Source organism: Corythoichthys intestinalis, chromosome 17 (genome assembly GCF_030265065.1).
Source record: "Corythoichthys intestinalis isolate RoL2023-P3 chromosome 17, ASM3026506v1, whole genome shotgun sequence".
NCBI classification, from domain to species: domain Eukaryota; kingdom Metazoa; phylum Chordata; class Actinopteri; order Syngnathiformes; family Syngnathidae; genus Corythoichthys; species Corythoichthys intestinalis.
The window spans coordinates 44,568,221-44,580,736 of record NC_080411.1 but is presented as its reverse complement, the minus strand read 5'-3'; the positions used below and the strand labels follow the sequence as shown (position 1 = coordinate 44,580,736).

The window sequence follows — 12,516 nt, the reverse complement described above, 5'->3', positions numbered from 1 at the left end:
CGCGGAAGTAAACATATGAGTAAACATACGATGAGAGCGGAGTTTATTCAACAAACTGTTGTCAATGACTCGTGTTGATGTGTTTTTGATAATTTAAAACTGATTTTACCGTGGATTGGAACATATTCTCGGCTCTCCTGTTCACCATCTGTGTTGTTGTGGAGACGACTTTCGACGCGCAAGAGTGACGTTGCTCGTTTAGAACACGTCACACAAATAAACGAATCTGATTTGTCGATTGATTTTGTACCTGCTCGAGAGGCCGTTAATGGGCTGGGTCCCAGACTTTTCTCTCAGTGTTTGAAAAATACAGGGAGAACACTCTGGCCGTGCCAGGAAAGATGAAAACCCCATGTCAGGCAACTTTGGCTTTTTAGCCAAAAATATGGTACTCTAGAGTGGATTGACAAGTGTGAACCCCCTAAAATGCACAGATGGACTGAAGTTCTTTGAGAGACAGCCATTTTGGTGAGTTCAAACATTTTATCTCATTGAATTTGTTTTGTAATTTTATGACAAATATCAATATAACAAATGTTATATTTCATTAATGTATTACAGTACAACCTTAATAATTATAATATTAAGTAAAAGTTGTTTCATTTTGGCAATTTAACATGAAAGAAACTTTTTATTGAGCCATTGAATGCAAATTACCATATCTCAAGCAGTTCCTTGTTGTAGTTTTTCAGATTGAGATTTTTCATTTAATTAAAATCACAAACTTAAAAAAAAAACAAATACGGTGAGAAGCTTCATTTCTACACAGTTGGCACTTGTGTAATTCAAAACACCTGCAAAAGGGTTCTGAGCCTATTAGTCAGTCTAAGGTTTGCTCAGAGGAGTTCAGACATGCATATAGGGGGGACTGCTGATCTGACAGGATATTCTCATTTTCTAAGTAGAAATGTATATGCCTATAAATATATATAAATGTAAAGCATATAAGATAAAATACAAGTATTATAGACTGTACGACCCGCGCTTGAGCCCTTGATTTCAAAACTGTGAGCGGACATGCTCACTGCCAGTGGCGTTGTTAAGCCCACCTAAATAATTTGGTGTTGTTTTATTTAAAATATAATAATAATAATGCTGACATATTCACTATGAAGTTGCCAGAATAAAAGTTTAAATCAATATTCATATAAACTGTCATTATTAACTTAAATATGATCATAAATCTGTCTGTTTCCCCTCACTTCATAGAGTAAGGTTGTTGCGTCGTTATCCAATCCATTCCACTTGTTCATATACAAAACGCCCACAATTCTGAAAATCCATTCCGCGTTTTCCCTGTGACCTTGCTCACAGTCGGTACGGCAGCGTATGTGTATGTGCACAAAACAGAGCTTAAATAGATGGATGAAGGATGGACATAAGAAGGTTTTTCAAGAAAGTCAGTAATTCAATTTTATTTGTATAGGCTTATATCACAACAAGGTTTTCTCACAGGACTTTACAGACTCAACTGGATACACAGTCAGCTACAGTAGATGATTGAGATGAGTTCATGTCCTAGGCATCTCCCATCCTTAGACCCATTATTTCTCACTGCCGGTAGTAACAGTTACTAAGCTCCACCCCCCAGATAACAGTAAAAAGTCCCATGTAAATAATAAAGCAAATTCAAATAAATGTTTTACAAATAAAAACCTGGCTTGCACACTACAGACAATCTTCGCACATCTTATCTTTGTTGTTTTGCAGTCAAAAGTTACATCCCAGCTGTAAACTAATGCTGCTACTTAGCTGCTGCTAGCAGGTCTTAAATGCATTGTGAAGGTCTAGGTTGTGTAGAGAGCTTTTTACCACAATCTTTGGAGTGACTTCCTTCTGGAGCATCAGCTATGTTTCTCACTTTACGCATAGAATAGTACAGGAGCTGAGCTCATTCACGTACAGTAGAGGCCAAAAAGATTGGACACACCTCTTCAATGCAACAAAAATGAAGGTCCCAACCTTAAAGGCAAGAGTGTGCAAAAAACTAATCACAGTAGAGGGGGGGTCGGTCTCTCTCGCTTTCTCTCCCTCTCTCTTTCCCTCATATATATATATATATATATATATATATATATATATATATATATATATATATATATATATATATATATATATATATATATATATATATATATATATATATAATAACTGATATGTAATTTAACTCTTGATTCTCATGGGCTTAAATTAGAATTATATACGGTGAGCACACTGGTCAACTCATGCGCCGATAAGTGTACTTTAACAATTAAAAAAACTATAATTACAGTATGTACTGTACATATAATATATAATTTTTGCGTGTAGAAAAAAACCTGCCATTAATCCCGAGTTAACTACGGACAGCATTGCGATTGATCGCAAATTAATTATGGATAGCATTCGATTGATTGCAATTAAAATCTTAATTGCTTGACAGTACAATTGTAAGTACATTATTTCAATTTGGTAGGTCATGATATAGTTCAAAGTTGGCTGGTCCGTGGCATGAAATTCCAGGGCTGAAAATAAGTCCCGACCCTGGTTATATGTTAGAGAGTTTTCACTCAACTACCAACATACAGCAAGCATGAATGTAATAGCTGTAAAAAATAAATATAGACATATTTGACGGTTAAAATCTTAATTGGGAACAAAAACAAATCTAGCAGAAAAGGAACAGAGTAAAATGAAAACAAGAGAAACCTTTGAGGTGTTGATAAAAAATCCTGTTTTAAATCTGTGTGAGAAAAAGTGAAATGTCTTACTTGCGCTGTTGGGCAGAAGATCGTCGTGTACAGATGAGGGCTACGATAACCACTACGACCACCGTGATGGCTCCCACAGAAACCACAATAATGACCAAAAGGTTATTGTTATTTTGCGGGGTAGCACTGCCATGTGGTGGATGCATTTGACCAATAGGAGACTCTGAAAAAAAAAAAAAACATTGGAGTTGATAAACAGCAAGATTACAAATGCAAATACTTTAAGAACATTTGAATAGTGTTCAATGTTATATTATTATTATTATTATTATTATTCAAAGGTTTTCTGGTCAACCTAAGGCTTTTTTTTTGTCTTGCTTTTCAGCGTCAAATTCTTCAGAGAAAATTGTTAGACAACTTTACTTGGCTAATAAAAAATGCACATATAAATAGCAGACATTCCACTTGTTGACTTGTCATTTTATGGCGACAACTTTGCTATTTTGCACAGCCCCACAATGCAATGTTTCTCAAATTCTCTTCTGTTACAGCACCACGCAAAAGAAAAATATTCCGCCAATATTATTACTTGTATATAAAATTGTTTTAAAACAGGGGTGTCCAAACTTTTTGCAAAGGGGGCCAGATTTGGTGTGGTAAAAATGTGAGAGGCCGATCTTGGCTGACGTCCTTTACGTTGAACAATATATTTGAGCAAATTTTAGCAAGCCATTCTGAGTGTCACATTGGCTTTATTATTTTTTTTAATTGATAATTTCAACAATCTTGCAACTAGCCTTTGTGGCATTCTCTTTCAACTCTCGGGCTCTTGCGAAATACTGCTGCTGTGAAATTGAACTAGCTTCAAGTTGCTTCAATTTCTCGCTGCGAATCTTCGCTGTAATCTAGTCGTACATGTCAGCGTGTCTTGTTAGGTAATATCACCTCACATTGAACTATTTATAAACAGCGACTGTCTCTTTGCAAATGAGGCAGACATAGTTGTTGTGTATTTTAGTGAAGAAATAGTCCAATTTCCACCTATCTTTTGAAGCCTCGGCCGTCGCAGTCGACTTCCTTTTTTTTGTTGATTGTCAGCATTTTACAAAATTGGAAGTAAAGGGTCACACGGGGTAACGTTGCTTAGTGGGTAAATGAAGAACAGCATTTAGTGTGTAAGCTACTTGATATGCTGGTAGTAGTACTGCTGACCAAGTCTGTGTGCAGGCCAGACGTTATTGATTTTATGACAGAGGCTGGGGGCCGGATGAAATTTGACCACGGGCCGCATTTGGCCCCCGGGCCGGACTTTGGACATGTCTGTTTTAAAAGTACAACAAGATTATTGGCAATGTTTGTCACATTTTTCCAGAAAAATTTTGAGCATGATTGGAGTGTAATATATATACTGTATAAGTGACAACTTAATTTAGATGGAGACAGAGAACTAGATGATGATGATGGTAACATAGAGTCAGAATATGACATGGTAATAATGTAACCCTGTTGAAAACAAGAGAACGCTTGTAAGAATGTTAGAGATTAAGATCAAGACTAGCAAAGTAAAGAATGAACAGGTTCCAAAGATGAAATGATGGACACCAAAAAGTGGTGCATAGGGTAGAAGAGATAAATGAGAAAGGACTGAGAAAAGACAGAAAAACAATTGCGACAAGGAGAAAAGGCAGTTCTACCTCTTTCACTCCTTCCCTGAACCTTCCGTCTTTCTAAAGTCAGTTGTCTCTCTCAATAAAAAACACAATTCATCACATCTTACAAGTGAAGCAAACGGGAGTGCAATATAACTCTCAGGCCTTGAAGGAAAAAAAATCATCACCTTATCTTTAAGTGTTTCTACTTTTCAGTTTATTCCACACTTAAAGCAACGATATGTAGTCAATAAATATTGTAACACTGTGATGACCAAAGTGTAAGAATGCATGTCATGCCGAATGCTTTATGAACCCATAAAATAATGCAAACCAATAGGTTAAAATTAAAATAAAATGCTACTATTTACTATTATCACCCTCACATGGTGTCGTCGGGTAAATAGCTAACGATAGCACTACTATGATCATAGCCATGTAATGATGTATTTGTTGTTGTTTGTTCTCCTCCTCTTCTGTCTGCTTTCTTCCTTTATGTCCTTTCTTTCTCCTAAGGGAGTTTCGTCTGCCATTTTGCCTCCAGTCGTTTTTTTTTTTTTTGTCACGTTGTCACGTAAACAGTACCTTGTTGTACCTCAAAGTATTTAATTATTTATTTTTGTTTAGTGATGCATGCTTTTATTTTGGCACAGGAAGCATAGCGCAGGTAGTACTTCCGCATGTGAGTAAGAGCACAAAATATATATACAGTTGTATTAAAAAAGTATCTGAATGTTTCAGAATATCTCACAAATCTGCATCACCATCAAATGTGATCTGATCTTTTTCAAAACAACACAGATGAAAAAACACTGCGTTAAATAACACCAACCAAACATTTATAGGTTTTCATATTTTAATGAGGATAGTATGCAAAAAATGAGGTTCAGGTACTTTTTCATACCACTATGTACAGGTAGTCTCCGGGTTACTAACGAATGACGCCAAAATTCGGGTTACACCGCAAGTGTAGGAACGGAACTCTTTCGTAACCCAGGGACTACCTGTATTTATTATTGTCAATTTATGTCCCGATCGCATAGTTTTGCACCCGAGTCCGAGTCACCTGATTTTGAGAATATGCCGATACTGAGTCCCGATTTGATACCAGAAAAAAAGTCTTTTTTTTTTTTTTTTTTTTTTATTATTTGAACAAAAGAAAACATGTTACAGTACTTTTTCCGCTATTTCCGGGAGTGTTGCGTACAAAACGTATATATTTTTTCTGTTTTGGCAATGCCATTGTATTTCTGGATTATTTTGTTACTTTTCAGCCCTTAAAAAATTATTTATTTATTTATTTATTTATTTATTTACTTATTCTTAAATCAAAACCCTGATCCTTTCCCCCCCGATTCTGATTCTCTGAAAAATGGCCCGATTCACGTGATCGGATCGAGGACATTTCTAATTTCATAATTTCAGCTTTGGTACATGCACTTATTTTGTACATTGTTTACTATTGACGGTGCTAGACTTCCAACCGATTTGAAGTGGGCGGGTCGTTTATTCGCTCTCACCCCTTCAGTTTAATCCGATTGAACGTCTACTGGTGATAAACTCATTTGACTTCACAACAAAGGGATTAAAAGAGACATTATCGTTAGTGGCTCTGAAAGAGTCAAGAAAATTTGATCGTCGATCTTCAGAGCCTGCTTTTTTTTTTTTTTTTTTTTTTTTTTTTTTAAATGACCAACATGCGCGATTGAAGTAAGATGTTGCATTTTACATCACAGCGCACGGGCATAGTCTAAAATAATAGGGCCCCATGTCTTTCATCAAAAACAAACAGATGTAAATTATTCTTTACCTCAAGTTAATTTATTACAATAAGAATGACTTAATAGTCTTTGCAGTACAAAGCTTCCAGACATCCTAAGAGTAAAATTAGGAAAAAGTCAACCCGGATTCGGTCATGGTGTCCTTCAGCAATAAACTGTGCTGCTGGGGAGTCTTTCGACAAACTCAAATTACAACACAACAGGTCAAATCACAGTGACAGTCACAGTTCTGTGACCTGATGAGAACAGGGATAAATCTCTCTGGTAGTTTCTCAGTGAGCGAAAGCTTAGCAATACAAAGACATAGACGTGTTAAAGATGAAATATGGTCAACCTGAGGAATGAGCCTTTGCCCTCAGTGACCTGGCATCCAGGCGTAGGAGGGCTCAGGTCAGAGAGGATGGATTTACGATCGCCTCTGGCAGCAGCAGCACCGACAATGCCGACAAAACATTTGTCTCCAGACGCAGTCTCGCAAACACGCAGGCAAAAACACACACACATAACCAGACTGTTCTCAAAAGCCCTAAGGTGATACTCTTAAAATAATACCAGCTACAGACATTGACTTCTGGCCTCCATTAAATCAGCTATTTTCAGGCATGAACAAAAATAAATATTGTAATATGGCATTTTATAATGATGCTACAAACTGCAGCTGTGCTCAAAAAGGGGCTGACAAGACTTGGTTTTTAGGTGAGTGTAAACAAGCGTTCTAGAATCAGAACAGTTTGATCATTTAATGACATGTATGCTGTAGGAAGTGTATATTTCCAGACTGGGTGGAAGTGGTAAGTCAATAAATCCCATCCCGGCAGTGTGTTAAAACTCCCGGGGTTTTTTGGCTATAAAGAAATACCAGAAAGGCGTCAAATGACCCGATACTAAACTGACTACTGGGCTTTGTCAAACAATAGACCACTCAAAGAATCAATCAAGCAGGCCACCCCCCTACACACTCCTGTGGATTCGCTGCCTAGATGTGAAGGGGGGGTTTCACTCCGGATAGCTGTAATTAGCATCTTGAATATAAGAGAGACGGGTGGACTTCTTTGTGGGTCTTGCAAAGGAATTGGCTCACTCTCATGTGGGCGCAAAGAAGGCGCAGAAGGAAAAATTGCTAGGGCAACAACCTCCAACACCTAGCCCAGGAAAAAGGGCGATGTGTTGTCATTTGTCACCACATAATTTTTTTGTTTGTTTTTTATTACACCGTCCCTTGTACTGTAGACAAACTGTAGCTTTTGGAAGATGTAAAAAGGTTGTCCGCCCGATTGCCTGCCTGAGCGGTCCACTGTCCGGCAAGCAACAACTGTTTTGTCCAATTGGACAAACTTATTCAGAAGGGGGAGAGAAAATGACCTCTAAAGGTGTTCATTGCCTCAGACAACCATCCAATGGCAACTTTCTGTCTCCATACAGTTTACACACACATACAGTATATGTGAGACATACTGTAAATCTGACCACAGTATGGTTCCATGCATGAAGTTGTATGTTCCAAGCATGGAAGAAAAAAAAAAAAAAAGAAAACCTGACTAGCATGTTCCATTTGGTTTACACAGAGGATAAAACTGAAAGAGTTGAAGGGACAAGTAAACACTTAAAAAGAAAAGTCACATCCTGTCAGTAGTTTGGTGTATTTTATGGTGGCTTTTTTACCACAACCTGTCTTCTGGGCTTGAAAGTGACGACAGGCCAGATAGAATAACACCAGTTTACCTTTCTCCCATCAGCAAAGGCACCTCTGCCCTATGATATGCTGATTAGGGTGAGATGATCCTTCTCCGGTTACAAAAGTGATTTGTATCAACTGATCCACCCTTGGTAGTTCTATTAATGTTTCATTCATTAGTTTGAGGTTGTTTTTTTTTTACACTATACAGTGTGGAAAATAACACCCTGCGATTTTGCAATTTCGCCCAAATGATAACCGGGTTTGGAATTTTCATTGTAGGTGCTTGTCTATTGTGGAAGGCAATCTAAAGGGAAAAAAATCCAGAAATCACAGTGTATGATATTTTAACAATTTATTTGTGTTTCCTGCTGCAAATAAGTATTTGAACATCTGTCTATTAGCTAGAATTGTGAGTCTCAAAGACCTGTTAGTCGTCCAGTCCAACGAATAAGTGGACGTGGACTTTTTTAATCTGACTTTTTGACCTGTTTGAAGCGGTTAGCTGCATATAAACATCTGTCCACCCCATACAATCAGGAACACTCCAATTCCTAACATGGTTAAGAGCAAAGAGCTGTCCAAAGACACCAGAGACAGAATTGCAGACTTCTACAAGATTGGACAGGGTTATATCACCAAGCAGCTTGGTGATATAAGATCCACCTTGGAGCAATTATTAGAAAATGGAAGAAGCTACACATGACTGTCAATCTCCCTCAGACTGGGGCTCCATGCAAGATCTACCTTTTAGGGTCTCAATGAGCCTAAGAATGGTGAGGAATCAGCCAAGAACTGCACAGGAGGAGCTGGTCAATGACCTGACCATTTCCAAGGTTACTGTTGGTAATACACTAAGACGTCATGGTTTAAAATGGCACGCAAGGTTGCCCTGCTTAAACCAACACATGTCCAGGCCCGTTTTAAGTTTGCCAATGACCATTCGGATGATCCAGAGGAGTCAAGGGAGAAAGTCATGGTCATATGAGATAAAAATGGAACTTTTTAGTCTTAATGCCACTCATAGTGTTTGGAGAAAGAAGAATGATGAGTACAATCCCAAGAACACCATCCCTACTGTGAAGCATGGGGGTGGTAGCATCATGCTTTGGGGGTGTTTTTCTGCATATGGGACTTGTAAACTGCAATGTATTAAGGAGAGGATGACCAGGGCCGTGTAATGTGAGATTTTGGGGAATAACCTCCTTCCCTCAGTTTAGAGCATTGAAAATGGGTCGTGACTAGGTCTTCCAACATGACAATGGCCCGAAGCAGACAGTCAGAATAAGCAAGTAGTCGCTTCGTAAAAAGCATCTCAAGGTTCTGGAGGAGCCTAGCCAGCCTCCAGACCTAAACCCAATAGTAAATCTTTGGAGGAAGCTCAATCTCCGTGTTTCTCAGTGACAGCCCAGAAACCTGATTGATCCAGAGAAGATCTGTGTGGAGCAGTGGTGCAAAATCCCTGCTGCAGTCTGTGCAAACCTGGTGAAAAGTTACAGGAAACATTTGACGTCTGCAATTGTGATCAAAGGCTACTGTACCAAATATTAACACTGAATTTCTCAGGTGTTCAAATACTTATTTGCAGCGGTATAATACAAATAAAAGTCATACACTGTGATGTCTGGATTTTTTATATTTTTTGTTAGATTGTCTCTCACAGTGGACAAGCACCTGCCATGAAAATTTCAACCCCTGCCATCATTTCTAAGAGGGAGAACTTGCAAAATTGCAGGGTGTTCGATCCCCAAAATTTTTTGTTCATAAGGTCCAATGCAGTTAAGTTCTTTCGGTTTTACTTTTTTATTTTGCTGCTTCGCTACTGTGCAGACGTCTCTCTGCTTTGCTCCTGCTTCTCAAGCTTCAATCATCTTTTTAATCATTTTTAAACACCTCTAAATTACTCAGGAGGTCTTGGAATTATCTTTTAATCATGTTTATATTCAAACAAAGGCTTTTTGAGCATTTTTGAGCCTTTTAAAGTGCTTTTTTGTCGTTACTGGAACACAAGTCTGCCTTATCGGAGCTGAGGAATTCGGCTAACGAAAGCTAAGTAGCAGCAACATGCCTCCCCTGTCAATGGATGATTACCACAAACTGCTCCAGAAGATAGCAGTACTGGAAACAAAAATCTACCGGCTTGAAGTGAATATGGAGGTAAACGGACAGCTCGGGAATGAAACCACTCTGCCGATCTCCCAAAACAGCGAGTGGGAGCGGACCCATAGAATGCAAACAAACACCATCGAGACTCAACGGGACCCTGGCAGAACCCAGCACTGGCAGATTTACGATGAAAAGGAATGGCCACTTCTGCAGAAGAATGCGTCATCTACTCCGGCACCAGAAGGAAAATTATCACAGATCAAGGCAACAACAAAGGCTCAAAGCAAAGTGCCTCAAGCTGCTGGAATTCTACTGGAAAATAGATTTACGCCACTCTCCGAGACTCCTGACCCAGGGAAAGTTGGAACACCCAGCTCGAAAGAGAGGTACGATGCTAATGCATGTGCTAGCAGGCTACAGAGAAAGCGACCCAATGGGCCCCGCACTCTGATAGTGGGCGACTTTGCTGTGAATGGGATGAAACACTTTTGTAGCAACAATACCAGAGTATGTTGTTTAAACAAAGCTACGGTGTCTGTTATCTCTGAACGTATCCTGAGCATTGCTGCTCAGCATCCAACAGCCACTAGTCTGATAATACACACAGGAGCCCTCGATATTGCGAAGCAAAAATCAGAGCTTTTAAAGCAAGACTTCACTGAACTGATAAACAAAGTCGGAACTTTAAATACTGAGGTGTTTTTCAGTGGACCCATACCCGCGCCCAGGCTGGGGGATGAAAGTTTCAGCAGAGTGATGATGCTTAACAAATGGCTCAAAGCAACATGCGCTGGACAATCGATGTACTTCATTGACAATTTCAACATATTTTCAGGGCGCAGGCACCTCTTTAAGAACGATGGCCTTCACCTAAATAAGTCAGGAGTGCGGTTACTAAGCAGCAGCATGTTTTATCTCTTGAGGCACAGACAGTCTGCTTATCTCGAGGAAAGGAGGCAAGCTGTCCCAAAACATCGGATAAACATGATGGCTGGGATGAGTGCTGAATCAGACAGTGTGCACGCAGGATCAATCTCTCCTCCAAAAATGGAGCCGATAGTCGCTGAAGGGGAAGTGACTAAGCTAGCCCCGCCAGGCTGTGACCAACCCTCCTCTGCTGAGGCTCCACTGCCTCAACGGAAGGAGACCCTGGTAGCAGGTGATCGACCCCCTTCAGACGAGACTCAAGAAGTGGCTCCATCAGCTCAACAGGAGGAGAACGACCCGACCGTGCAATCCTCTGCTGTCGAGGCCCCATCCAGCACCAAATCCTCGCACTCCAAGACGCCACCATGCCGCCGACTCCAGGCTAAGGCCCCATCCAGCCCCAAATCCTCACACTCCAAGACGCCACCACGCCGCAGACTCCAGGATAAGGCCCCATCCAGCACCAAATCCTCACACTCCAAGACGCCACCACTCCTCCGACTCAGTCAGGCTAAGGCCTCATCAAGGCCTAAATCCCCACAGTCCCGGAAGCCACCCCGCCGACGACTTAGTTTGGATGGAATAATGAGTCAACCTGATTGGGACTCCATGGGTCTAGATAGCAAGGTTAACCAGTCTCTTGATCTCCTCAAGTTCATGTCTTCGCTTCCACCCTGTACCTGCCACACCCGACAGGTGCCAGGGGAAGATGGCAACAAACCAACCAGCCTCCACTGGAATTCTCTCGGGGCAAAGCCAAAGCACTACAACTCTGGAACTACACGGTATTATCCTTCTATGGAGGGAGCCATGTTTGCGACACCAATATGATGTGCACCGGGTCCAGGCTGTGAAAACATTACAAAGACTTTTCTGTCCCAGCAAAAGCCGGGGCCTTATGGAGTACAGTATGTATGCTCAACAATCCCAGTGGTGATAAACAACAAAAAAAGGGCTAGACTGGTGAGAAATAAAAAACGTTCAATAAATTCTGCCAACCTGTTAAACATAGTGTGTCATTCCCAAAGCTCACCAGTGAATCCAGTCTGGCATCTCCAATTGGCTCTGCTAAATATTAGATCTTTAGCTGGCAAATCTTTCTTAATTAATGATTTTATCTGCAAACATAACCTTGACATGTTGTTCCTAACAGAAACTTGGTTAGATCAAGATAAGAGTTCGACAGTTCTGATCGAGGCAACCCCCGCAAACTTCAATTTCTTTAGTGCGCCAAGAACCCATAAGAAGGGAGGTGGGGTTGCCAGTCTGATCAGGGACAGTTTTCAATGCACGAATATTTCATGTGGTCAGTTTGATTCCTTTGAGTATATTGTCATTCAGCTAAAAAGCCCTTGCAGAGCTGCCTTGGTAACAATTTACAGACCACCGAAGTATAACACAATGTTTTTTGATGACTTTACCAAAATACTGTCTTCCGTGTGCATGGACTTTGATTGTGTTGTTTTAGTGGGTGACTTTAACATTCATGTTGATAATCCTGAAGAAGGATGTGCTAGAGAGCTTTTAAATATTTTGGATACATTTGGTTTATCTCAGCATGTCACAGTTCCAACACATAACAGAGGGCACATACTGGACTTAATAATATCCAAAGGTCTTAACATCTCTGAGGTCACAGTGAATGATGTTGCTCTGTCTGATCACTACTGCATTATGTTTAAAATGAC

At 40.0% G+C, this 12,516-nt stretch overlaps 1 protein-coding gene across 6 annotated transcripts in view; it reads right to left on the bottom strand.

Annotated features, from left to right (window-relative positions):
• The window catches only part of dcc (DCC netrin 1 receptor), a 520,661-nt gene that overhangs the window by 73,897 nt on the left and 434,248 nt on the right, over positions 1-12,516 (bottom strand). For all 6 annotated transcript variants that reach the window (XM_057819874.1, XM_057819873.1, XM_057819875.1 and 3 more), the window contains exon 23: positions 2,751-2,913. In XM_057819874.1, coding sequence (XP_057675857.1) covers positions 2,751-2,913 — 163 coding nt within the window. The remainder of the gene's footprint in view (positions 1-2,750; positions 2,914-12,516) is intronic.